At 48.3% G+C, this 26,265-nt stretch overlaps 7 protein-coding genes across 7 annotated transcripts; 5 read left to right on the top strand and 2 right to left on the bottom strand.

The window, feature by feature from the left end:
* Positions 1 to 61: 61 nt before the first annotated feature.
* On the bottom strand, positions 62 to 1,933 carry EDB93DRAFT_1328339 (kinase-like domain-containing protein). The gene is made up of 6 exons (XM_041455116.1): positions 1,583 to 1,933; positions 1,407 to 1,524; positions 1,223 to 1,353; positions 693 to 1,175; positions 422 to 640; positions 62 to 364 (listed from the first exon to the last, which is right to left on the bottom strand). The coding sequence occupies exons 1-6, from the start codon at positions 1,751 to 1,753 to the stop codon at positions 161 to 163; spliced, it is 1,326 nt and encodes a 441-aa protein (XP_041307885.1). The 5' UTR covers positions 1,754 to 1,933; the 3' UTR covers positions 62 to 160.
* Positions 1,934 to 1,978: 45 nt separating this feature from the next.
* Positions 1,979 to 3,951, top strand: EDB93DRAFT_1205736 (inositol-pentakisphosphate 2-kinase). The gene is made up of 5 exons (XM_041450986.1): positions 1,979 to 2,486; positions 2,540 to 2,809; positions 2,858 to 3,428; positions 3,481 to 3,708; positions 3,757 to 3,951. Coding segments are annotated over exons 1-4 (1,266 nt in total). The 5' UTR covers positions 1,979 to 2,063; the 3' UTR covers positions 3,483 to 3,708; positions 3,757 to 3,951.
* Positions 3,952 to 5,118: 1,167 nt separating this feature from the next.
* EDB93DRAFT_1250271 (ribose 5-phosphate isomerase A-domain-containing protein) lies at positions 5,119 to 6,344 on the bottom strand (the record flags this gene model as incomplete). Its single annotated transcript, XM_041452991.1, has 9 exons — positions 5,119 to 5,190; positions 5,260 to 5,346; positions 5,400 to 5,594; positions 5,644 to 5,695; positions 5,748 to 5,828; positions 5,876 to 6,053; positions 6,102 to 6,120; positions 6,178 to 6,263; positions 6,314 to 6,344. 9 exons carry the CDS (start codon positions 6,342 to 6,344, stop codon positions 5,119 to 5,121), a joined length of 801 nt encoding a protein of 266 aa, XP_041307883.1.
* Positions 6,345 to 7,069: 725 nt separating this feature from the next.
* On the top strand, positions 7,070 to 7,320 carry EDB93DRAFT_1084955 (nucleotide excision repair TFIIH subunit; the record flags this gene model as incomplete). Its single annotated transcript, XM_041445871.1, has 2 exons — positions 7,070 to 7,231; positions 7,285 to 7,320. Coding segments are annotated over 2 exons (198 nt in total), but the record flags the coding sequence as incomplete, so codon positions are not given.
* A 1,185-nt stretch (positions 7,321 to 8,505) lies between these two features.
* Positions 8,506 to 14,019, top strand: EDB93DRAFT_1205730 (EPSP synthase-domain-containing protein). The gene is made up of 7 exons (XM_041450985.1): positions 8,506 to 8,843; positions 8,910 to 9,094; positions 9,230 to 9,437; positions 9,488 to 10,282; positions 10,337 to 11,273; positions 11,338 to 11,558; positions 11,617 to 14,019. The coding sequence occupies exons 1-7, from the start codon at positions 8,643 to 8,645 to the stop codon at positions 13,843 to 13,845; spliced, it is 4,776 nt and encodes a 1,591-aa protein (XP_041307881.1). The 5' UTR covers positions 8,506 to 8,642; the 3' UTR covers positions 13,846 to 14,019.
* Positions 14,020 to 15,436: 1,417 nt separating this feature from the next.
* EDB93DRAFT_1085003 (uncharacterized protein) lies at positions 15,437 to 15,739 on the top strand (the record flags this gene model as incomplete). The annotated part of the gene is made up of 1 exon (XM_041445876.1): positions 15,437 to 15,739. A coding segment is annotated over one exon (303 nt), but the record flags the coding sequence as incomplete, so codon positions are not given.
* Positions 15,740 to 16,940: 1,201 nt separating this feature from the next.
* On the top strand, positions 16,941 to 17,969 carry EDB93DRAFT_1085024 (uncharacterized protein; the record flags this gene model as incomplete). The annotated part of the gene is made up of 2 exons (XM_041445878.1): positions 16,941 to 17,259; positions 17,281 to 17,969. 2 exons carry the CDS (start codon positions 16,941 to 16,943, stop codon positions 17,967 to 17,969), a joined length of 1,008 nt encoding a protein of 335 aa, XP_041307879.1.
* Between the last annotated feature and the right edge of the window lie 8,296 nt (positions 17,970 to 26,265).

Here is a 26,265-nt window from a genome sequence, read left to right as displayed (position 1 = left end):
TTCGTTTGCGTTGATGCTTGAGATGCACCGGTTGTGCCTGCCCGCCCAGTCCGCCACAATTGAAGTGAAAACCAGGTTTGATTTGACCATCAAAAAGAAATATAAGAAAGTATGAACATGCGGTAATTAACGATGAAAGAGACATGGCAGCTGGTATTAGCTAGGTAGGTAATTGCTTCCTGTATCTACTCGCGGTGCACAACTGATCCGCAAATTTAGGTAATTTTTTCTTGCGTAGACGGTCATCCCACTCGCGATGCACAGCTGGTACGCAAACTTTGAGTCCAGGAATGCAATGCTGGGGCGGAAGGCCCCTGTTTAACCACGTCTGGGTGGGCGCAGGTGCTTCAGGGATCCAAGGGGCCTATATCATCTATCTGTCAGACATAGCGAATGTGTTCGCTCACATAAGGGGACATACCATGTAGTTCCCGGCATCCAATTTATCAAAATCAATGTTGTCGAGCCATGGGTGCTCGAGAACGGAACTCTTAATACCCAGACGATCCTCGGCCGTCGTGGTCAGGAGCCCTGCGACAATGGACTTGAGGGATGCGCACAAGCGGAGGCCTTTAGGCCACTTGTACTTCCCTAAGGAAATCCTTTTATATATTTTGTTTTCGTCTGTACCGAAGAATGGCTGGAAGTGATGATGAGAAAAGTTTCATAGGGCAGGAATCTATGATGCTAACCGTCCTCTTCGTGAGCATTTCATACAATGTAACGCCTGCCGCCCACCAGTCAACACTGTATCCTGTCATATGTTGGTAACATAAGGTCTCGGGAGCCATGTAGATTGGTGTCCCGATCATTAGCCAATCTGTGGTTGCGTCGCTCCCGATCTCGTCCAAACGGGCGTATCCAAAGTCTGCGATGGCCAAGTACCCATCGGGTCTAACGAGGATATTTGCTGGTTTGAGATCACGATGCACAATTTTCTCGCTATGGAGGAAATAAACCCCAGATACGATATTGGCGAAATAGAACCGGGCAGTTGCAGCGTCGAAAGGGCCACGCGTTTGGATAACGTCGTAGAAACACCCACTCGGTATAAACTCGAGCATAAGGTAAAGGTTAAATTCATCTTTGAATGCGCCTACGACACCATTCACCCAGGGACTCCAGGGCAATGCCGATAGGTGCATCCTCTCTGAATTAGTATCCGCGGGGTATTTCTGGTTGAAAGGTTATAATCAGAAATATAATGCAGTAGTGTACATACCTGATCTGTGGTCTTCGTCCTTTCTTTGGAAAGAACTTTGACTGCAAATAAGGCTCCTGGCCGCGCCAGTTTCCCTGAGTTGGGTTGGTCACGCACTCGTACGAGTAGCACATGACCATAAGCTCCATCACCTACATCGAATGAGTCATGCGTAACTCCCGATTCTAAAATAGCGATGTCATACCTAATGTGCGAATACATTCGAAACCGTCCAAGGGAAGCGCGGGTGGGCGAGGGTCTACTGCATCGGGTGGTAAGAGACCACCAGTATTACCAGGTAACCCGTGGACTGTAATACATGGCTATAAACGAAGTCAGTGAGCATGCTATGCCTCAGAGAGGGCACCAGGGAGCACAGACCGGTTTGGGATCATAATGCGAAGCACGTCGATTCTTGGATGCTTTGAGAACATGCTTGCGGGCATGGACACCTTTGGAGGGGGTAGCATTTATTTTAGGGGATCGAGAAGGATGTTTTATAGCCCGCGAACTTTCAGATGGCTTGGTTGATGAGGGAGTTGGGTATCGCATTCTGATTCTGATGGTATTAGATATTTCGTGAAGCTTGCAAGTGACAAGATCGTTGGACTGGTAAGAAACACCCGGGGTTGAAAAATCCAGACTTCATATAGTACCGGACAATATATATTGTGATAGGGATTCCACATCATGGTCTATTGTTCCACAAAAGCTGTAGTGGCAAGGTCAAAACACTGTGATCGGCCTTCGAATTGAACTTCCGAAAAGCGCTTGTGTCACATATTGGCGCTTGTTGTGGTTATGCAGCACGTGTTATCAATTATCGGTCGCAAAGCACGCCTATCTTTGCCCAACTCCTGCAATGACTCCAGCGTTGATTACTGAAACAAAACCTGAGGATTGGACATATATCTCTGAGGGAGGGGCGACTATCGTATTCTCGTATCGAGGACCTCACAATGTCCAATTCTCTGATCATGTCCTACGTCTCCGTAAAGTCACTCACAGGTCATCAGACAACACGCTAGATATCGACACTGAACAACCAGACGATCCTATGATCGCCTTCCAAGAGAACATCATCTCAAAACTCGTTCCTTCTAAATTTCTGCCGAGTCTTGTGATGGTGGTACTCGATGAACATTGGCTTAGGTCACTTGTTGTCCTCCGTGATGGCGATCGCCCAGCAGGGAGAAGGCAGATGGACCAGATTGATGTTCACAGGAAGAAGGGTGTGTTAGCTACGGATCTCATTGGGGGTTTGTCCATCGCAATGGAAATCAAGGTGATCGTCAATCTATTGGGATTATATGTAGATCTGACTGGTTGTTTGTTTAGCCGAAATGGGGATTTTTACCTACAGAATGCCACCTCTCGCCTGAGACTGTCGCTTTGAAGACAGCAGTTTGCAGATTTTGTATGCATATGAGCTTCAAAATGGAGCAAGGGTACGTAGGTACGGCCTATTGTCCCTTGGACCTTTTCTCTTGCGACGAGACGCGTGTTAGGAAGGCCTTGGATGCTTTGTGGGCTGGGTGGTATGAAAGCGACGGGTCTCTCAATAACTTGCGGTTCTTCGTCGAGGGCAGAATGACAAAACCAGACGATGTAGGCTTTCAGTGCATCACTCCACAGATTTCTGATAGATTTGGATAGGATTACTTGGTACAATCGCTGGCACGCTTCTTCACGGCAGACAAATCGACTGACCTTCAGAATCTCCGGGAATCGTTCGCATCCTTTCTTGCGCAGGCACTTCTTGACAGTCCCGTTCTCTCCCTCCTATCAACTTTGCAACGAACACTGGATATACTCGATATAGAGGGCTTATCTAAGTTATACACACAAACATTGCCAGGTTTTCCATGTGACGGTCTCGGGTCTTCGGTTCCTGATCCTTCTATGGAGGAATGGGAGGACTTCGTCAAAGTTTACCAGTCTGATTATCATTACTGGAATCATACAATCCCAAGTCCTGGTCACCTCCGGCATTATCTTATGGCATACCTTCTTTCAGCGACGTTCAAGGATTGCTCTATCATTATCCGGCCCAAATCCGCGCAAATAGGCTCGTTTGATATCAAAATCATCGACATGGATATCAAGCGCATGAATCGCTTGGGGAAGTGGGAAAAGTTAGACAGGCAAATCGTGGAATATTATAAAAGTTCACGCAGCCAGAGGCGTTGCATCGACAGCCAGCGCGTTGGTCAATTAGGGTGTACATGTATGTGATGTCGCTCTCGCGCATTGAATTTTGCTTACAGAACGATTTGAAGGATTGTACCCGAAGTGGCGTTAGCAAGATGTATCACAAACTGATTTCTGAATACCTCTGGAGAATATCTAGGATGAGTGATTTATGATCGACATTTGTTCTATAGTGACTGTAACTGATATACAGGATGTATCCAAAGACCGCACTGACTTGAGTTTGGCTCGTACATCTCCATCAAGCGCTTATCAGACTCGGACTTGACACAACAAACTGCTAGTATAATTGAAAGGTAAAATTTATGCTTCTTATGCTGTAGAGAATGTTCACAAGTCTGCAGAGCTTTTTGGAGTCGTCGGAGAGTTGTTATGACTGCTCTCCTGTGATTGGTCCGAACCCTGCGCATTTTAAGAACAAAGATAGCATCAAGGAGTTGTCCCCGTTGTATCTTTTGTTTACTGATGACGCTGTATGCGGGAAAATCATACGATCGTGATCGCGATTCTAGTATCCTGACGTTAAATGCTTTCTGCCCCGTGTACAGGCTCTGCGTCAGGTTTCTCCAACAGCACGCACCCCGACTGATACGGCTATCGATGAATCCTCCGATAGCTATTACCCGGCTAATGTTGGCCTTCTTTCCTGTAGGAGAAACACTACTGGCAAATTCGAATATGAACCTCGCACCATTCATTGTCTAGGAGGATTGGCCATTTTTTATACATACTCGCCGGCCCCAGACTGTTGCATTGCCTAAACTGGAAGTATGGCTCACAATTTCCTTTGCTATCAAGATAGCGCGAGGAAATCTCAAAAGTGTGGCCTCCAGGACTATACTGGTTCTTTTTGGAAATGACCTTTGATATTGAATGCTACTAAATTTTCTCCCTCTTGTGTTTCCCGTTCTATTTCATGCATATATTGATGGTAAACAGAAAAAACGCACGAATCGTGAAACAACGACTGATCAACGAAATTTGACCTACTACCGTGCCTAGACAATAAAGTGCGGGATTGGGCGTTCCCCTACAGTGGATGTCAGTGAAATGACTGTGGTGCTGAGATGTACGTTGGTCCCCAACTCAGTGACGAGTTGAGTTCCACCTTTGCCTTTCTTTCTAGAAGGTATCCCCACCTTTCGGCTACACTACATAGCCTGCCTTCCTCCCCCTGGTCCTTTATGCTCCTTAAGTACTCTATCTTTTGCAGATATAGAGTATGTCCTGAATTTGAGACGGAAAAGGTTGTATGAGATTGAAACTGGTGATGTTGGCGGTGGAGACAAGATCGACTTGATGAGGGGATGAGGTGGCTAGTTGTTGCGAAGGGAAGCGGGAGCTTGATGTGGTGCAGCTGCTGTGACTGTCCATGCTGAATTTGAAGTGTTGCGTCTTTCAAGTTCTGTATAATATCTATTAGAGTTAACGTTGTACGACACTAGAGTTTACTTGAGAATTCTTCAAGAGTAACCAATGTTGACTGAGTGTGTTCTCGTTCAGATCTAGCTCAATGCAGTAGGGATACGGGCCTCTATATGCGTGTGTTGCAGGTGGTGTATGCCTAAAAGCGGTGTCCCAATCCCTGCTCGGTCAAGACTTCGTGTAAGATAAACTGGTCTATACTTTGAATCCGCTCCATATATCCATTCCTCAACTAGTCTCGTGTACAAGATCCACGATCGAAAATAGGGTATTGTGCTCTGTCATCGTGAAGCAGGGATTGATTGTTCGATGACCTTAGACCCGACTTTGCTCTTCACAGTCACGCTGCCATCCTGCCAAATTTTGAAAATTTTGACGTCAGACGTCAGAGATATAAATAGACAAGATACGCCTTCACTGACCTCGTTACCAAAGTATGCGGCCTGAGCCATATCACAAAACAGACCAACTTCCACAACACCTGTGAGCATTTTGATTTTTGCCAAAATCTGCAGTAATCGCGATTAATATGAACTTGAGGCAGTAGTAAAATTTCTCGTACAGTAGAAGGGTCCATCATGATCTCTTTGGGGAACGGCGCGTCAATGACGAAATTGCTATTGTCTGTCACCACAGGACCAGCTTTAGCCTTTGCCATGCGCAGGGTAGCGTTGGGAGAACCCAGAACATCGCGCAATTTACGCAAAACTTGGGCGTATGCGAATGGCACGACTTCGACTGGAACACCGGGAGTGAACTGCAAATGATGATTACGACATTTCTCACTTGAAAGACCAGGCACGCACGTTCGTCCCAAGGACCTCCGCATTTTTGCGATAGTCGGCTACCACAATGAATCTACAGCTCACTGATAAGACAACCGAGACTCTATATATGATTATGAACATACGTATTCGCAGCCTCCGCGAGCACCTTTTCTCGCAAGTGGCAGGCTCCGCCACCTTTGATACAATTGAGGTCAAGGTCAACTCTGATGGTCGTCAGGCTTAGCAACCTTTCTGATCAGAAGAAACCTACTCGTCAGCACCATCTATGGTGACATCAATGGTAGGAAATTGATCGACATCGCCCAGGTTGAGGTTCGACATGACGATGAGCTCCTTCGACTGGAATCCAGTCGGAATGAACACGCGACTCTTGTTGAGCTCGCGCCCCTGTGCAACGATTCGCTCCACAACATAGGGCACAGTAGATCCTGAAAAGCGGTAAATAAGAGGCTACCCCAGCCGTAGTACGTGCAAACCAGATCCTATTCCGATAACCTTGCCGCAAAGAATAATAAGTTCCAAAAGACAGATGAAGATGAAAATGGGACTCACCTTATGTTCTGGGAGAATGTGTTTGTCCACAGCAGTGTATGCCGCTAATCGTTTGGACTGCTCAATAGCACTGAGCGTGGTGGTAGCTTTCATGCTGGTCAGCATTCTAGTCGTCTTCAACCAGTAAAATACACACCGATGGGAACAGCTCCAGTCAATACCGACATGGTGACGGAGCGAGGGGCGGAAATTATTCTGCCTATCAAAGTCAGCTCAGTTTTCAATCGATAAGTTTCAGGGGGAGATTCCGGAAAGCGATTCGGTGCAACAAAATAATGCGAAACATCAAGCTAGTCTCAAATCGTCCACCCAAAACCGTCTTGGCTCCAAGCTGAGCAACTCTCCGGGAAGTCGGACGCTGCGGGTCTAGTAGGTGCACAGCAAAGTGGATCACTTACGGAGTCTGTGCGGACACCAAGTGCGTTTTTGCTGAAAAGAATGGGTCGTGGTGGTCGAGAAATATTCGAAATGATGCAGCTCGCGAGGGGCAGCATAGATACTTAAGAGGATGATGGCATAAATAGAAGGACATGCGTGTGCTTGACTCGGACGGGTCCATTCTCGGCCGGGCTGTAACACTTGTATTACTCACGCGCCCGTCACCAACCACTGCCTTCAGGCGCACGTTTTCACGGCAACGCTGAGAACAGTTCTGCCTTCTTCTCATTGACTACGATTGGTGTGTTTTATACCTCGTTTCTGGGAACATCAGTAGACCAGACTGCGGAATTGCGTGGAAAGTTGTAAGGTTTACTGTCAGAGAAGCGGTCGCTCAAACATGAGGGCCATTAAAGGTGCGCTCGTGTATTCGACCCCCTTTGAGGTGATTCACCATGCGCAGGGGTGCTTTTAACTTGGTTTGCAGTCATTTTTCGTCTTTCAAAGGAACCATAGACCGATCGTTGGCACTTACGCTTACAGTGACTCAGCTGTTAAGCAAATATTGCTCACAATGAACGAGAAGGATCCTTTCGTGATTGAGGACCTAGATGATTACCATCTAGTTATCAAGGCAGATGAGGAATATAGAGTCAGGAGGGAGCTTGAAGCCGAGGTATGAATTAAATTAGTGTATCTGGAAATCCTTCTGACAAGGAGATGTTGCAGTTGGAGAAGAACACATACAGTCTAGAAACAAACTAGTTTTTCATCCTGTAATCGCCCCTTCATTCCACAGCATACCTACTTGCCCTGCTGCAGCCTTTACGTCTGTTGTGCATAATCCATGGGATTAGGCTCGGAGTGGTACCTTACCGGTTAAAACTCATTCGAATGGAAGACTCAGGGTGCGTCGTTTCTGCACTAAAATGTATATCATGGGGACCCGGATAGACGAAAGGAATTCTATACGATGAACCTTATCCGTGACCCGAGAAATCTACCGGATAACTGATCTTCTCGAGAGTGTTTCATTCAGCTGACGTGTGAACAGTAGTCACAAACTTGTCCACCCATACGGTTCACCCATGCCGAATCACAATGAAACTTTCCCTTCACTCAGGTGAAACACGAATGTATATGTTTTCTAACTGCTTGAACTCATTTTCTTACCCACATCTCGAATTAGCACTGTGTCACCAAGTATCCAAGGGCTGGCTAAGCAATTACTAGGCCGCCGAAGTCATGTAAGTCAGTTGTTTGCTCTCAGAGTCAATGTTATCGAACCAATGGCACCGCAATCGTTATTATCGCTGATGAAGCGGCGTTTAGAGGGTGAGGCCTTGAGGAGTGCACATTCAGAGGACTGTACGTAAGAGTCATGTGGCCAAGGTTCCCTGGCAGCGACCCGACTGAAAAGCGAATTGTGATCCAAGCTGCTGTAAGGTGTCGTATAGAAAGTAAGATGGGCTCGTACATGCCAAACTGTTATTTCATGTTCTAATCTTACTCGAGTGCACTATAACGCATCTAGTTGAGTCACAGGCTGCAACCACAATTGCAATGCCCTTGGATCCTCGGCACGACGACGACGACGGAGTGGTAGACGTATACCCTGCCTTAGTGTGCACTAAGATGCCAACGCGCGCACTAAGCACACGCCAGGCCATTCACCACAACGCCGTCTCCGCCTTAAGCTCAATTCTAAGATGCCGTTGGGACCCGAGTACCGCTGATCTTTAAATAGTAACCATCTAAAGTGACCCTTGCATTAAAATCCATAAGGTTTAGGAGCACTGCAACAGTGGCATATTGGTTTAGTGAGGGAATAGCGGTGATGCATGCTACATCCAGGCTAATGGTCACCGCCTTTGTGCTCGTTCTAACGCGAAATGTCATGTGGGTTGTCAATTCGTATCAGAGCCGATTTATTCCCAGATTAAGCGCGGCGTGATGATCAACATTTATCAGACCACAACTGATCGCGTTTCAGTGGTACTTAAGCATAATCTCGGCTCGTATCGCATCGCATCGCGTCTCTCTCTTTCCTTCTTCCCTTGACTTGATCGCAGATAAAACAACATATCATGGACACCGTCCCGGACATCTTGAAAGTGTCCATCCTTGGACGAGAGTCCATCCACTGTGGTTTTCATTTGATCCCATACATTGCACGTACAGTGCTCACCACACTTCCTGCATCTGTGTATGTCCTAGTAACAGACACAAATGTAGCCGAGTTCTACCTCTCTGCCTTTGAAAAGGCTTTTAGTGCAGAGATTAACAAGGCGCGTGTCCTTTCCATTCGTTTCCTTCATCTATTGCCATGCATTTCAATCTGACTCGCATTTCAGCTTTCTTCTGCGAAACCCCGTTTCCTCTCTCGTGTTATTTTGCCTGGAGAGACGACAAAGTCTCGTGAAGGAAAGGCCGATATCGAAGACTTTCTCCTCCTTGAGCGCTGCACTCGTGACACCGTCATCCTCGCTCTTGGTGGAGGTGTCATCGGTGATCTTGTTGGTTTTGTTGCTGCGACCTTGTGAGTGAACCATCTAGACTTCCTTGCAAGTTATCCATCACGATCCATCTTTCTGCATGATTCCCGTCTCATCCTCGATCTTCCTAATCCTTCCTGTGATGCGTTCTTCTCTGGCTACTGCTAACCTTCTTACAGCATGCGTGGCGTGCGATTTGTCCAGATCCCCACCACACTTCTTGCAATGGTGGATTCCTCCGTGGGCGGAAAAACCGCCATCGACACCCCTGCTGGCAAGAACCTCATCGGCGCATTTTGGCAGCCCGAATACATATTCATTGATGCTGCATTCCTCGAAACCCTTCCAGAGCGTGAGTTTAGCAATGGTATGGCCGAGGTCGTCAAGGTGCGCTTGTTTCTAGCTTCCTAAAGTCCATTCATAACGTGCCCCTAAAGACCGCAGCTATATGGGATGAAACCGAATTCGCTTCCCTCGAAAATAACGCTCAATTGATCTACAATGCTATTCGCACGCCTTCCACAGGCTCTGCAGGTCGTCACATCAGCACGCGCTCTACCTCTCAATCTCTCCTCCTCTCCGTTATCCGAGGTAGTATCTATGTTAAATCCCATATCGTCACTATCGATGAGCGCGAGACCGGACTCCGTAACCTTGTCAACTTTGGACATACAATTGGCCACGCCATCGAAGCTGTTCTCACGCCACATATGCTCCACGGAGAATGCGTCAGTATCGGTATGATGTTTGAGGCGGAAGTCGCTCGGGGGATGGGCGTATTGAAGCAGGTGGCTGTTGGAAGACTCGTGAGGTGTCTGAGAGCGTATGGGTTGCCTGTAAGCTTGGCAGATCAGAGAGTAAGCAGATGTCCTGGCGCTCGCGACCTTAGTGTCGACAGGCTCCTGGATATCATGCGCGTTGACAAGAAAAACTCCGGCCCTCAGAAGAAAGTGGTCATCCTCTCCCGCATTGGAGCCACATACGAGCAGAAAGCGACAGCCGTTGACGATGCCCTTATTGCCAAGGCGCTTTCAGAGGCTGTTACAGTTAAGGTCGATCTCAGTGCTACTTTACCGGGAACACAACATGTGAAGATGGCGACACCAGGCAGCAAGAGTATCTCTAATCGTGCCCTAGTACTGGCCGCGCTTGCGCAGGGCACGTGCAAGTTGAAGAATTTATTACATTCGGATGATACACAAGTGATGATGGCGGCATTGCAAGAGCTCAAGGTCTTGCTGTTTCATCTCCATCCATCGTTGCTGTTGCTAACTCGTTTTGCGTAGGGCGCTTCGTTTGCGTGGGAAGACGGGGGTGAAACACTGGTGGTTACAGGTGGCGCAGGAGCTCTTCAAGTCCCTACAGCAGGACAGGAAATTTACCTTGGGAATGCAGGCACCGCTGCACGCTTCCTCACCACTGTCTGCACGCTCGTGTCTCCCTCCACCGCTGCCAATGCGGGGACTGCCACTGTCATCACAGGCAATGCTCGCATGAAACAGCGGCCTATTGGCCCTCTCGTAGATGCGCTGCGCGCCAACGGATCTGAAATTACCTACAATGAATCCGAGGGCTGCTTGCCACTAAGCATTGCGCCAAAAGGACTCCAAGGCGGCGTGATCCGTCTCGCAGCGAGCGTGTCTAGCCAGTACGTAAGCAGCATCCTTCTCTGCGCGCCGTATGCGAGGGAGGCGGTAACTCTCGAACTCGTGGGCGGCGCTGTAATTTCACAACCATACATCGACATGACAATTGCGATGATGCGCACATTCGGAGTGATTGTCACGCGCGACCCGGGGACCGATATCTACCGAATTCCTCAGGGCATATACATGAACCCTGCCCACTACGCAATTGAAAGCGACGCGAGTAGCGCGACGTATCCGCTTGCTATTGCTGCCATCACGGGGACAACGTGCACGCTCGAGAACATCGGAAGCGAAAGTTTGCAGGGTGATGCTCGCTTCGCCGTAGATGTACTTGCACGCATGGGGTGCGAGGTGGTGCAGACTGCAAATGAAACGACCGTCACTGGTCCGAAGAGGGGCGAGCTGAAAGCGATTGGAGAGGTGGATATGGAACCAATGACGGACGCATTTTTGACAGCGTGCGCCCTTGCTGCCGTTGCGCAGGGCGGGGAGGGGAACACGACGAAGATTGTTGGGATTGCGAACCAGAGAGTGAAGGAGTGCAATCGCATCAAGGCGATGATTGATCAATTGGGTGGGTGCTTTGATTGTGTCTAATCGCTGTTCACTCACCCTCATGACTGACTGAACCTTCATAGCCAAATTTGGTGTGCAGACCAAAGAATTGGATGATGGACTTGAGGTATATGGTTGCCCATTCAATACCCTGACCCGTGGCGCGAGCGTACACTGCTATGACGACCACCGTGTCGCGATGGCGTTTAGCGTCTTGAGTACTATCGTACCCGACACAATCATCGAGGAGAAACGTTGCGTCGAAAAGACTTGGCCTAACTGGTGGGATGATTTGGAGAACAAGGTATGGGTCATATCTTTCTTCGCTCTCCCTCAAGCTTGGTCCTGATATATATATCCAGATAGGCATTAAAGTCGGGGGCATTGAGCTCCCACGCGCTGAGAGCTCTACCGCTGCTACTTTCGGAACACCCTCCCCTGCAGCCTCTGCATCTGTGATCCTCATTGGCATGCGCGGTTCAGGCAAGACACACGTCGGAACACTCGCGAGTGCTGCTCTCTCTCGCCAATTCATCGACGCAGACCATTACTTCGAAGCCAAACACAACATTGGCGTACGCGAGTTCGTACGTGCCAATGGGTGGCCTGCGTTCCGTGACGCAGAGACGGAGTGTTTGAAGCAGATTATTCAGGAAGCTGGAACGGGACACGTGATCAGTATGGGTGGAGGAATTGTGGAGACGCCTGAAGCTAGGAATATCTTGAAGAACTATGCAAAGACTGGCCCGGTCGTGCATGTCCTGAGGGACATCGAGGAGATTGTGGCCTACCTTGGTGAGGAAAGTGCACGTCCTGCGTACGGCGAGCCGATTACCGAGGTATTCAAACGACGGGAACCATGGTTTGTTGAATGCGCCAATTACGATTTCACCAACCATATAACCGTTGACGGCGGCGAGGCAACCAATGCAGAGCTCTCACGTTTCTTTAAGCACATTACAGGGCAGCCGAACCTCGCGGAGAATGTTGCCGCTGGGAAGCGTAGCTACTTCGTGGCACTCACCTATCCCGATGTGATGCCCGCTTTGCGTTACATGCCAGACCTCACGACGGGCGTCGATGCAGTAGAGTTGCGTGTGGACCTACTGCGCGCCCCTGACGCATTGAGCTCTATCCCTTCGCAGGCTTATGTTTCCGCACAGCTCGCTGCCTTACGCCGGACCACGAGTCTCCCGATCATATTCACTGTGCGCACGATCGGCCAAGGCGGTGTGTTTCCGGACAACTCGGAGAAAGACGCATTTGAGCTTCTTGGGCTTGCGCTGCGACTTGGAGTGGAGTATGTCGATGTGGAGATCTCTGCATCTGAGAAGCTCATTACAGAACTCGCCGCTCGCAAGGGATTCTCCCAAATCATCGCATCGTGGCACGACTGGAGTGGAAAGATGAAGTGGAATGAGGATGTGGTGAGAAGCAAGTACGCGCTTGCGAGCCGACTCGGGGACATTGTGAAGATTGTCGGAAAGGCGGACACATTGCAGGACAACTTTGCGTTGCATGATTTCGTTGCAAAGGCTAACCTGCAGCGAGGTGCGAAACCGATCATTGCGATCAACATGGGCGTGGAGGGTCAGATGTCACGTATACTGAATGCGACCCTGAGCCCCGTGACGCACCCCCTTCTCCCCTCGAAGGCAGCACCTGGGCAGCTTTCCTTTGCGCAGATTCAGAAAGCGCTGAACCTGTTGGGTCAGCTTCCTGCGAGACGCCACTTCTTGTTCGGAAATCCCATAGCTCATTCCATGTCCCCGACTCTCCACAACACTGGATTTGAGGTCCTCGGGCTTCCCCACACTTACGAGCTTCTGGAGACAGCTAATGTCGGTGAAGAGATCAAAGCCACCTTGGCTGCTCCTGACTTTGGAGGCGCCTCTGTTACCATTCCTTTCAAACTCGACGTCATACCCCTGCTTGACAAGCTTTCGCCAGCCGCTGAGGCTATTGGAGCTGTGAACACAATCATACCAGTAATCGAAGGAGGAAACCGCATCCTCTGCGGAGATAACACCGACTGGCTCGGCATTCGTGAATCCATCCGCTCTCGAGCGCCATCTATGGGTGCGCCTGCTGCTGCTCTCGTCATCGGTGCAGGAGGAACGGCCAGAGCTGCCATCTTTGCGCTTCAGTCCCTGGGAGCCCAGCGGATCTACGTGTTCAACCGGACAGCAAGTAAGGCGCAGGTGCTCGTCGAAGCATTCCCCGATGCCCCCGTCAAGCTGATCGAGACGCTTGACGCCTGGCCTGTTGAAGGGCCTGCACCAACCGTCATTGTATCCACTGTCCCAGCGAGTGCGACAACTACTGACAGCACTCTACCGGGGGCTGTACTTCTTCCTTCAGCGTTGTTTGACGCGACCGCGAATGGCGTAGTTGTAGATATGGCATACAAACCCGCCTCGACACCTCTTCTTATGCTCGCGCAGAGTGCAGCTCCCAAGTGGGCGAGGGTTATGGGGGTTGAGGTGCTGCTGGAGCAGGGCTATGCGCAATTTGAAAAATGGACAGGACGCAGGTGCCCGAAGCATATCGTGTCGAAGACTGTGTGGGAGAAATATTTTGCAATTGCCTAGGTTTTTGTGTCTGTTTAGATATTAAAAGGTTGTTGATTAGTTTGGTATCAATTTGTATGTTGTACGATCTACATGACTGTCGATGCAATTTATCGGTATCCAGTGTTTTCAGAGCTCCGAATTCTCTACTACGTGGAGGGAGGGTAGACTCGTAACCTGGCAGGCGAAGCGAGGAGTTTGAAATTTGGGAGATGCCGGTATGCCGTTTTGGATAACATCACTTGTCAATTTTCGTTCGTACCGTGAAAAGTACAGTATCCTCTAAAATACAAAGTACAGCTGTATAGCCCATTTGCAATTCCCTGAATTACAGCCTGGATGTGTTAGGGTCTGAGGAAGAAGCTCGCAGCTTTCCTCGCCTACCACTGCTCGACTTGCGAATGCGAACCAGCCCATTGCATGACCAGCACTGCGGCACCCAACAGTCGGCACTTCCAATTTGAAATGTATTTGAAACTCCGTCACGGCACATATCGGCAGGTGACATTTTTGCGCGACTTCAACACTTTTAACGATCTCACTCAATTCTATTTCAATCGACCTCGCAATGACTTGATTAGAGTCATAATAATTATTGTGTCCAAGTAACTAGAAATACGAGTTTTGTGAAAGTGCCGACTTGTGGGTAGTGGGTATTCACAACACTGCCACATCTAAAAGAAGTGATCTCATCAGACTGTCACAACCGAATATTTGGGTTTAATTTTATTTATTACTAAGCTAATGAGCCGTGTGATACCCAGCGTCGTTGCGAACGACGTGAAAATTTTTGTTTGAGTCTGACTCAAATATATTTCCACTCCGGGTGGGTGTGACACGTACAGGTTATTGGTAGCTGTGACCAGTACGATCTTTCCACGTGTTAGCCTCCTTTGCTCCTATAGTGGAGTATCATTTACTTAGCGAGCTACTCGGGTTAGTTTTTGGTCTGCCCTCTTTCTAACTTCTCCTGTCGCTTCGCTAGGTATGCCTTTTGTTAGATTGTACTTGTGGCCCTCTTTCTAACTTTTCACGTCGCTTCACTAGCTAATTTTGAGCAACTTCTTAAACTTTGTTTTCATCAGAAAATTCTTTCTTCATGTCAGACAATGGAGAGACATCTCAAACCACTACCTCGACGGAATATACGGAGGGTACGACAGACTTCTCCTGTGTTGAACAGTGCAACAAGCTCGTCAATGAATATCATCTTGGATGAAATGGAAAAGCCTGCACCATACTTGCAATCAGAGAAGTCTTACTCAAGTCACCGTCAGTTAGGAACGGAAACGATGTCGGCCAATCCCTTGAAGTTTTTATCAGAATGCTCGACAGTATCGATGCATCCAACTCCCAAGCAGCAGAACGGGGACGTGAGCATTGAGGGACTTATGAGGAAGAGGGAGCTCATAGAGAGAATAGGGGAAGTGCCAATGTCGAAGAGATTGAGGGTGGAAAAAGACAATCTAGAGCTGAGTCCGATTCCGAGAATGATGATGAGCCCTCCTTCAAGCGAACCAAAACCGTCAATTCAACCAAGTTCCCTTGGTCTCAAAAGTGTGTTTCAGCGCTTGCCTCTTTGCTGCAGGATATCAGAGAAACCTATCAGCAGCTTGAGAACTTCGCCGCTGACCCAAAGAGTGTCGTCAATGACATCTTGTCTACACCGGGATGTCCGCCTTTCCTGCCAAGCGAATGGCTCAACATTGTACCCTGGAAATACGTCGACCTATCCAAAGTCCTCGATTCAGCACACACGACTGAACTTGACCCGAAGAAAACCCACGTCATTGATGATGAGATTGAGCTCGCTCTCCGAGTCTCTAAATCTTCAGGAGGAATCAAAACATCGTCGGACCATAATATTGCCTTCTCCATGTACATTGAGGCCATCTCTTTCATTTTCCCGCAATGATGAGAAGAGTTCACACAGTATAACACCTACATTAGCCAACTCTTTCACGCCATGGAAGTCCGACTTCACTCATGAGTCATCGAATTTGACTGGTCTGTCAGAAATCAAATGGCCATGCAAAGAAACTTATGCCTCAATGATTATTCCCAATTTGAACATCTCAGGACGACCTTCCTCACCTCCTTTGGTGTTGGTGCCAATTCCTCCTCATCCACATCTAGTTCCGGGGGAAGATCGAATAGGCGAGAAGGAGTTGGAGGAAGGGATGATCCCTGTCATAAATGGAATCGAGGAACCTGTACAAAGGCCGACGGCAAGTGTAGGTTCGCTCACTGCTGTGACTGGAGAGGATGTAGAGGTTTCCATCGGAAGATGGAGTGTCCGAACAAGGGACCTAAATGAAAATATTGCAATTGGTCAGTGTTTTAAACACAAAGGAGTATGGGGAGAAGGAGTTTCTGGTTGCAGCCGTACCGCTCTTTGGACAGAGTCAGCAGCTCCTATGCCACGTCCTCCTGCATGTGAATTCCTGAATATGGAGGCCCTAAACACCATTCATCATAATCCTGCTTTGTTTAAAGTCGACACTCCTATTAAAGTTGACGTTTTCGAATCTCTTCTGTCAGATCATCCTAACCAGCTGTTCGTTCGTTCAGTCTGCACTGGACTTCGCAAAGGTTTCTGGCCTTTCGCTGATACTCACCCCAATGACTGGCCACTTATATACAACAATTCTGACAGACCTCCGAAGACAGATGCCGAAAGGAACTTTCTGCAAGAGCAGATTGAGAAAGAGGTTGCAGTTGAGCGATATTCCGAAGTGTTTGGTCCAGACCTGCTACCGGGAATGTACAGCATGCCTATTCATGCTGTACCTAAACCGGGTACCAACAAGCACAGGCTGGTCACGGACCACAGTGCGGGAAAGTATTCGCTTAATTCGATGATCACTCATGACAACATTGCCGGCGTCACCTTAGACAATGTCCATGATTTGGCAAATGGTTTGCGTGTGTTTAGATGCAATCGACCTCATGCTGTTCTTAATCTCTGGAAGGCTGATGTGTCCGAGGCTTACCGTCACATGCCTATGCACCCTCTGTGGCAGATTAAGCAAATTGTTAGTTTTCAAGGTCGTTGTTATGTTGATCGAAGAAACATATTCGGAGGGAGAGCTTCACAGCGCATCTATCACACTTTCATGGCTTTAGTCATCTGGATTGCGATTTTCAAGATTCTCATTCATTTCCTCTATATATACATCAACGACTCTTTCTCTTTCAAAGACAAACACAGTCTAGAGCTCTACTCTCCGTACCAAAAGGTTCTTCCTTCAAACCTTGTCAAACTCCTTCGACTCTGGGACGCTATCGGTTTACCACATGAGGAGAAGAAGCAAGTGCTTGGGCTGGAGCTACCCATCATTGGTTTTGACGTTGATCCCAATCTTATGCGCGAGTGCATGTCACCTGACTCCCGCACTCGTCTTATCCAAGAACTGTCAGATTTCGCTCAACGAGGTTCATGAAGGTCTCTTTGAGACTTTCAGCGTTTAGCTGGTTGGCTTAACTGGGCTCTCAATGTCTACCCACTTCTTCAGCCTGGTCTTTCAGCTCTTTACGCAAAGACTTCAGGTAAACTCGTTTCGAAAGCTCTTCTTTGGGTCAATAGGGACGTTGTTCGGGAGCTTTCTTGGGTAATTAACCATCTGCGCGCGGCTGAAGGAATCTTTTTCTTCAAATCCGTCACTTGGAACTTTGCGCAACTTTCGGATGATGTTCTGAGAGTTTACACTGACGCATCAGGGTCTGGTCTGGCTTTTTGGTATCCTTCTCTCAACACCGGATTTCAATCGTCCTTACCTGGAATTGCGCCAACCAATACAATCTTCTTTTTTAAAGCTTTGACCGTCACTGCCGCCTTACTTGATTCAGTAGGGCGTTTGAAACCCAATCAGTGGGTTGCCATCTTCACTGACAACCTTAACTCTGTATCCATGTTCAACTCCCTTGCGGCTCTGCCCCCTTACAACTGGCTCCTTATGACGGCAGTGGACTCTATCTTGGCGGCTCAGGTTGATTTTCGCATTTTCTTCATTTTGGGCATGGACAACATGGTCGCTGACCATTTATCGCACTGGAAGAATGCTGAGGCCCAAAATGCCTCACCTGGATTAACTATCCTCCCTTTTGAACCCCCTCGAAATACGCTGGGGGTGGTCCAAAAATGATTCTGGTATCAGGAAGGGCCAGACAACCCAACAGGGTTTCTTGGTCCCTGGAGCGTCTCATCTTTGAGCGCTCGGTTTTGCTAGGATTGGCCCTCGAAAACAGCACTAATCATGCTTACTCATCGCACCTCAATTCTTATGTTGCATTCTGCAACATGCACCATCTCCCCATTGACCCTTCTCCCGATACTCTCTCCTACTTCATTACGTTCATGTCGCATCATATACAACCTCGTTCAGTCGAAGCTTATCTCTCCGGAATCGTTAATCAATTGGAACCTCACTTCCCTCATGTCTGACAATCCAGGCACTCTCTCTTAGTTAAACGCACTCTGCAAGGTGCGCTTCGACGTTTAGGAAGACTGGTTATATGCAAAGAGCCTATTTTGCATGATGATTTATCGCACGTATTACACTCACTATCACATCCTTTAACTCACAATGACCTTTTGTGGGTTACTCTACTTCACTGCGGCTTTTACGGTCTTCTATGTCTGGGCAAACTCGTAGCATCCGACGATCGCTCCATCAGAGATCTTGTGAAGTTTTCTCTTCACACCTCCATTCAAGTCTCCGACACGGATTTCTCTTTCTTCATCCAACGTGACAAGACGGATATGCGGTATGAAGGAAATAGGGTGGTCATTCAGCATGTGCTGATCGGCTCTGATCCTTTTCCTCTCTTTACGTGTTTCCTTGTTGCGTGTGACTCAAAATTCCCTTTGCACCCTTTTCTTTGGTTGCGAAAGAATGGGAAACCACTGACGTGTTCTTGGTTCATCCGATGTCTTCGGATGTTTTTTCCTGACAGCGTTTCAGGTCACTCAATGCACGCTGGCGGAGCTACCTCTCTGGCTGCTGCAGGAGTATCCCCAGAGCACATTTGTGCTATTGGTCGTTGGACTTCAGGCACCTGGGAACACTACGTGCATAAAAATTCGACGCTGTTGCAAGTGTTGCTTTTCAACAGTCGTGCTATCCACAATCCGCCTTTTGCCGATGCTGATATTTAGTTAGTCCGTGCATATGTATTTATTACCTTTCTTTCTTTCTTTCTTTCTTCTCCCTCCCTTCCCTCCCATTTTCCATAGTCATATAGCGGTCGTACCTCCAGTTTTTTACCTTGTTCAGGGCTCAGATACTTATCTGCGACATCATACTGTTAGTCATCAATAACAGCCAGCTCCTCGGCATGATGAGGAGCCAATTTTGGCTACACCAGTGTTCAAATGCCAATACAGGCTTCACCGTGATGTTGTGAGCACAAATCCATGCTTTGACAGTGATCTGACTCTTCAGCCAACATGTGCTGTATCTTGTAAATGAGGAAGTGCAGAGAACACTGCAATTGTTACTGCTCTCCATCTCATCGCCAGGTATCTTGCCAATTCTTCATATAAACGGTAATGTCAAATCATGGTTTCCACTTGAAAAAAGTATTGTGCTCACATTCCAATGTCAAAGATAAAGAATAAGTTGGGTCATGACACAGAAAAATCAATAATATTTGTACGTTTACAACTCAAAATGCAACTCACGAAATACGACTGACTCTGCACATGGAAATTCTTAGGTCTTTGTGATGTTATGCGCCTTGGCATCTGCTATTTCTCTACCGCACAGCATTCAGCTGCCTGCTGCCAAAGCTCACTATTGTAGTTGAGTGTGCCATGGCTACACACTCTGAGAAGGACATTATTGTGAAGCTTGGAACCTTGACGGAGGTTTATCGCTACACATGCGATGTCATTTTTTCTGGTGGAGACGCGCCAGTGCTTACATTATGCTGACAAACTAGGTATACAAAGGATGCGTGGAAGATTTATGATCTGTAGATTGATGCGCGCACGATACTTGAAAGCAGTGGATCGCAATTCATGGAGTCCACAGGTATATTTTGTATGGTGAAGAAATCATAAACACTTGCCTTTTTTCAACTTGTTGTCAGGGAAGAATACATGTCCACAAGCATGCTTTGTCTACCACTTCTCCACATGTTGTGAGTTAAAAACTTAGCACTTTCCTCTCCTTCACTTCTCTACGTCTCGTCTCTTTCCTTCTACACTTCATCTTAGCCACTTGATATTACTTTACTTGTTCAGATCATTGATATGTCTATGTGAGTCTACCAATGTATCAAGTCGGTGTATTTGTGTGCTAACAATGCCTTCCACGTTTCGTGCCTCATACAACAGTGTTCAGATGTCATTTGATAGGTTGGTGTTTGCTCTCGAGTCGAATGGCGCGGTTCATCTTAGCCAGTCTATTGTTCCGTGTTCTGTACCTAGAATCGAACCTGAAGCCGTTGGTAACATGGTCTCAGACAATGTCCGAGATCTGGCTCATCCCGACGATGTGGCTGCCATGCAGGCTGAGTATGTGCTTATGCTTCAAAACATCAACTCAAACTGATGGCCTTTGGTAGATGGGCTGATACCTGCGCAGAATATGAACAACTGAAGGCGCAACAGCGGTATGCGGTACCCCAACTGAGTGACCACCATTGCTCACTTATTTTTTAGGTCTACGGCTGTTCAGGGTGTCTAAGATCATGAGACGTCGTTTCCGACGTTGAACCAGTTCACCGCTCCAGTGGCTGGTCTCCCGCATTTTCCCCCGATGGGCCTGAACCAATACTATTCTCTGCAGCACACTGCTGCCCCTCAAGGATCGCTTGGAGGCCATGCATGGACCCAGCCTGGCTTTGGTGATGGTTTGTATACGAATGGACCTAGTTTTATTTGACATTACTTTCTAACCTAGAGCATTTGGTAGCAGCAGATCCCCGCTCGTATGGCTTCCAATTTCCATTCTCCCAAGAGCAAAATGCAGACTTACAGATGGGAGTGTCTACCCCCTTGATGACGACATATATTACCAATACATACGCTGGCGCCATGATGGACACGACAACTGATGGTGACACTTTTTTGCCGTCCATGTTCGACTCTGACACTACAATGTATCTGAGTGATGGCACCGCCTTGGAGCCATCTTCCTCAACTTTTGATGGGCAGCAGTCGCCCAACCTTGTAAGCATAAAACTCGCCGATCCGGTGAATCCAAGGAAGACGGTTTGGATTATTCTCTTGCACCCACCATGCGCAAGCGCAGATGTTTGGACGATGAAGAAGGAGAAATTAGAGAGGGCAAGTTTGGTTTTCACAGACTAGCAGACACCAGTGCGGTGATCATGGCTGCCCCTGCTCATGACCCGAAGCCGGTCGATATTAGTTGCCACAGGACCCATGATGCTGATGGTAATCTTCTTTGGATGAGGAGATTTGGGGCGATGGAACTCAATGATTCCTACTCTAGACACTCCGTAAAGTTACGAATGAACTACCCGCAGAGATGACTTGCATATGAGCATGCGATTGGACAGACCAGCCCTGCGGGCTGTTTGTAGAGATGAACAAGCTCCTCGTCGCAGATCACCTGTTGCATTGGCATGGTGTCAAATCAAAAGACACAGTTCTCTGTAAATTTGAGGGTTGCTCGAAGCCAGAGGCGATCTGTTATGATCCAACCCAATACACAAGGTACTAGATTGCTAAACAATAACCAGATAACTGGTAAGGTCAAGTTAGAGAATACATGATGTATCTACAGGTCTTATATACGAGTATTGAAGCGGAGCTACAATGTAAATGTCCAATAGGAATAATCATAGAGAAGTCATATGATGGAAGGTCGTGGAATGTGATGGAATGTTCTGTGATACATGAAGATGTGAAAGGTGCATATGTGAAAGGTGAAGGTATGAAAGGGTGAAAGGTGTCAGTGTGAAAGGTGACACTGTGACAAAGTGAAGTGGAGGGTAGGGAACCATAACATTACCCCCTTTCTAAACTCTGTTGTTCTCCTGAACAACTTCCAAGCCAGCCATCTACCGAGAAATTAGGTAGGTAAAAGTCCATAGTATCGTAAAAAAAAAAATTCTATGATAAGTCCATGTCCGAGTAGAAGTCGCCATTCTTCCTCATATGTGATACGTCGCTAGATGCTCCTCTCTTTATTTGTCAATCATGGCTCCTCCGCCATGTCCTTATGCTCCTTCAGAGCCTATTCTATTCTCCTCTATACCTCCATTCTAACTGTTGTAGTGCTGCTATTGAGTTCGATAAGGGAATGGCGTAACTCAAAGCGATAGGATTGTTCTTAGGATCGGACGCGAGCTTGTAGCGGGGAAATCAACCAACGTTCAAAACGAGTCTACAAGGCCGTATTTTATCTATGAAAAGGTAAGGGTCTTGGTTATTACGAAAGGGAGAGTTTTGATGAGACGGAGAGTGGTGGCGTTGAGCCTGACAGGGTAGGAGTAACGGAAATGAGTTAAAGTATGTTAGTTTTTGAATGAAGGTAGTAATAGGGAGCTCGCCGTGCACAGGAATGACGAGAGCTGTTAGGTTTTTGACTGCTTTTTGGGACGAAAGGAGTGAAACTAAAAGAATGACGAGAGAGAGTTAGGTGATGAGTCCAGGGTATAGTATGAATGAGGGTGAAGGACCGAGCTGGTCGTTGAGAATAACGAGAAGATGAGGGTAAGGAAAGAGAATGTGTCCGCGTGACTCGGACGCGAAGCGTGATGCTTCTTCGCATCAGTGAGTCACGCGGATGTCGAGACGTAAGTCCTTGAATCTTATTATGAAGCCTTAGTCGGGGTGTAGAGGATATGGAATCCTTACATCCCCTCCTTACTTTGAATATCGACCGCCCTCGGTCGATCTTCCAACAATAAAACTAAAATATGTGTAATAAGATAGAACGGTTCAAGGAGAGAGAAAAAATGAGAGAGGGAGCAGAAAAATAGAAAGAACGCATCTAAGACTGCTCGTCATTGACTCCTGCGAGGGCTTGAGGGTCGATGAACTGCGTGACTTCAATGGATGAGGGGGAGCGAGGGTGATATGGGATGAGACGAAAGGCGGCGAACTTGAGTTTGGATATGCTGCCGTCGAGCTCTGCAAGCTGGTACGAGCTTCCTTGGGAGCGCGAGACGACGACCATTGGTCCAAAGTACCGTGGTTTGCACTTGGCGTTCGACGCCGCTTCGATCTTCTTGTTGAGGATAAGTACGAGATCACCACGCTTGAATGCGTAGTCATGGATAGTGTTTGCAAAGCGACGCTCGAAGTTTCGGATAGATGCGATGCGACTTTTGAGTACTCGAGCATGCATGACGGCTAAATCTTTATCTCGTTTGGCCAGTTGACGGCCGCGTATGGCTATCAGATCTGCCGAGGAGAGTTGAGATGTGATATCGGGGAGGAGAAAAGTAGCTTCGGTGATATCGAAAGGAAGGAGAGGCTCGATGCCGTGTGCCATAAAAAACGGGCTGTGACCTGTGGATTTTCGCGTGGTGACTCGATCAGCCCAAAAACGTGGTGAGCTAGAGTGGGCCATTCAGTAATGTCACCGTTACAGGCCTTGACAAGTGAATCGCGTATGGTACGATGCGATCGTTCAACAACGCCGTTGGCCTTTGAATTGTATGCCGAAATCCGAATGTGCCGGATATGGTACTTTTGAGCGAGCCAGTCGAGCGCGGCGACAAAGGGCGTCCCGTTATCAGTTACTATCTCCTCGAGTCCTCCCCATCTGCATAAGATCTCTTCAAAGATGAATGCACCCAAGGTGCGTCCCGTCTCTTTCCTCAACATCCGGAACTCTGGCCAATTCGTCAATGAACAGCGTGCTTGGACGACATACGAATAGCCGTGAGATGGTGGCATGTGCATAGAGTCGGTGAAAACTTTGCGAAAGAGAGGAGCGGGGATTGACACAGTAGGAGGGAGCACGACCTTCTCGTTTGACCGAATTTGACATTGATGGCAAGTTTTCAGATACCAGGCGAGATCGGTATCGAGAGAGGGCCACCAAAAACGGTCTGCTATCGTCCGTCGAGTAGAATAGAAACCCTTGTGTCCGAGTGTATCGTGAGTGTCGTGGAGGATGCGTAAACGGTCGGAGTCAAACAGCACAAGCTGATGACGTCCATTAGATTCTTTCCGCCATAGTCGATGTCCTTGCGCGAAAAACTGGTGCGCACGCTTGGTGAGTCGAGAGCGTTCGGAATTTGATAAGGTAGAGGGGAACGAGAGATTCTCGAGGAATGAGAGGATGATGCGAAGATCTTTATCACGCTGTAGAGAGGTGTCGTCTGAAGGGATCCTGGTGTCGATAGATGGGGGAACTAGAGTCGTGAAGGCTAGCGTTTCTTTATCGTCTCTACAATTCCTTCCTCAACTCCCTTTGCCACCCATATCCCACTGTCCAGAGTCTCATCGATGCTCTCATCTATCTCCTCCGAAGCTTCCTCGTCGGGGTCTTCATCTGCTCGTGGTCGTCGAGACAGACCGTCTGGACCAGCATGTCGTTTTCCAGGAACATGACGGAGTTTGAAATCGAAGAGGGAGATTCCCGCGATCCACCTGTTGATTGCGGCGTTGGGGTGAACATCCGGGTTACTCAACATACCCTTAATATATTTGGCGTCGACTTCCACTGTGAACGTTCTGAGTCCGATCAGCCATACTTTGGCCGCACGCAAGGCGCGAAATAGGCCATATAGCTCAACTTTCGCCTGTGAATAACGGCTTTCTCGCTCGTTCCAGGTGACTGAACCGAAACGAGCAGGACGACGACGGCCTTCATTGTCGAGTTGCAACAATATCCAACCGCATGCGATGTGTGAGGAATCAACCGCAAGTATGACTTCGTTAGGAGAGTGATAATCGAGAGGTTGGATAGCGGGGGAAGCAATTATGGCTGATTTGAGCTCGTCCATGGCCTCTTGCGTCTCGGGAGTCCATGCAAAAGGGACGTTTGCGCGAGTGAGGTTGGTTAGGGGATGGGTAATACGTGCGTAGTCTCTAATCCAGGTGCGAATGGTTCCCGCTGTGCCCAGGAATGCTCGAACTTCTGTGCGGGTTTTGCAAGGCGGCCAATGTTGAATTTTGGCGATCTTCGCAGTATCTGGGGTGCGACCTTTGTAAGAACAGAGTTGCCCCACAACGAGTACTTGTGGGACGCAAAGGAATAGTTTCTTTGCTGAGACAGTCGCGCCGGCATGTTTGAGACGATGGAGGACTCTGTTGGCGTCAAGGCAATGTTCCCAGACGAATCTGCGGATACCTGGGTTCTGTGGGAGGACTTCGTAGGATCCATCAGGCATTTCGTATCGAGTTCGAGGACCTAAGACGTTCACGTCGTCTTGAAAGTTGGGGGCGATCTCTATCTCATCCTGTAGAATAAATGCTACGTCGTTTTGGAATACAGCGGGAGAGTCGGTCCAACCTTGAGGGAGCACTGTAAGACGAAGGTGCCGAGGGGGGTCTGGAAAGTGGTGATGTCGCGCGATTCTTCGGCGAGCGCGCGGTGGTCGAAGCCAACGAAGAGATCCATCATCGAATATATAGCGCGCCCTGCACATTGCTCTGCGAATAATTCTACATAGGGCATGGTTGCGGCATCCTTGACAGTCACTGCGTTCAAGGGCTGAAGATCATGCACAATACGTACGGATCCATTTTTCTTTGCGACGCAGAACCACCTCGACTGATATGAGCTATTGGATGCTTCGTAAACTCCCGACGCTATCTTCGACTGAATGAGTTTGACGACCTCTTCGCGAATGCCGGGGGGAATGGGTGGTTGTCGATGAACCCAGGGAGTGTGTTCGATGGTTGGAATAATGACAGGTGGGAAGTAGTCGTCACGGAAACGTCCTTTCTCCGTTTCGTCCCAAGCGAGAGCTACCTCGTTGTTGGATAGGACTTGCGCGGCGAGGTTTCGTTCTTCCGGCCACAAGAACTCGTTTGAGAATACGCCAAGGTCGTCCATACGTTCTTTCGTGAGGCGTTTGCCAGGAGTGAATGCTGAGGGTGTGGGGGTGAGGGGAGGAAGGGACAAGAGAGGGTCTTCTGGAAAGGTACGGATGATGCGCGCATGCGCTGGCATGGTGGTAGGGACGGGTCTGACCTTGTTAGCGACTTTCTTATAGGCAAAGGAGCGGCGAAGGGGATCTATATCGAAATGCGCTTGGAGGAGGAATTCGGCGAAGGAGGAGAAGGTGAGACGAGATTCGGGGATAGCATGGTAAATGTCCGTCGAATTGGTCGGCAGGATAGCCAGCTTCGGATTTGGCAGTGAATTAACGCCTCCAAGTTTGGCATTGATCTTCATGCCGAGATTCGCACAATACTGGTCATTGGCTCTCTCGATCTTGTTCTCTCGGCCACGCTGTGTTGGGAAACCAGCGATAACGTCACCAAACGATTTGATGGCATGGTAA

Source organism: Suillus bovinus (assembly GCF_016758785.1).
Source record: "Suillus bovinus strain UH-Sbo-P2 chromosome Unknown EDB93scaffold_26, whole genome shotgun sequence".
Taxonomy (NCBI): Eukaryota; Fungi; Basidiomycota; class Agaricomycetes; order Boletales; family Suillaceae; genus Suillus; species Suillus bovinus.
This window is presented reverse-complemented; position numbering and strand designations above follow the sequence as displayed.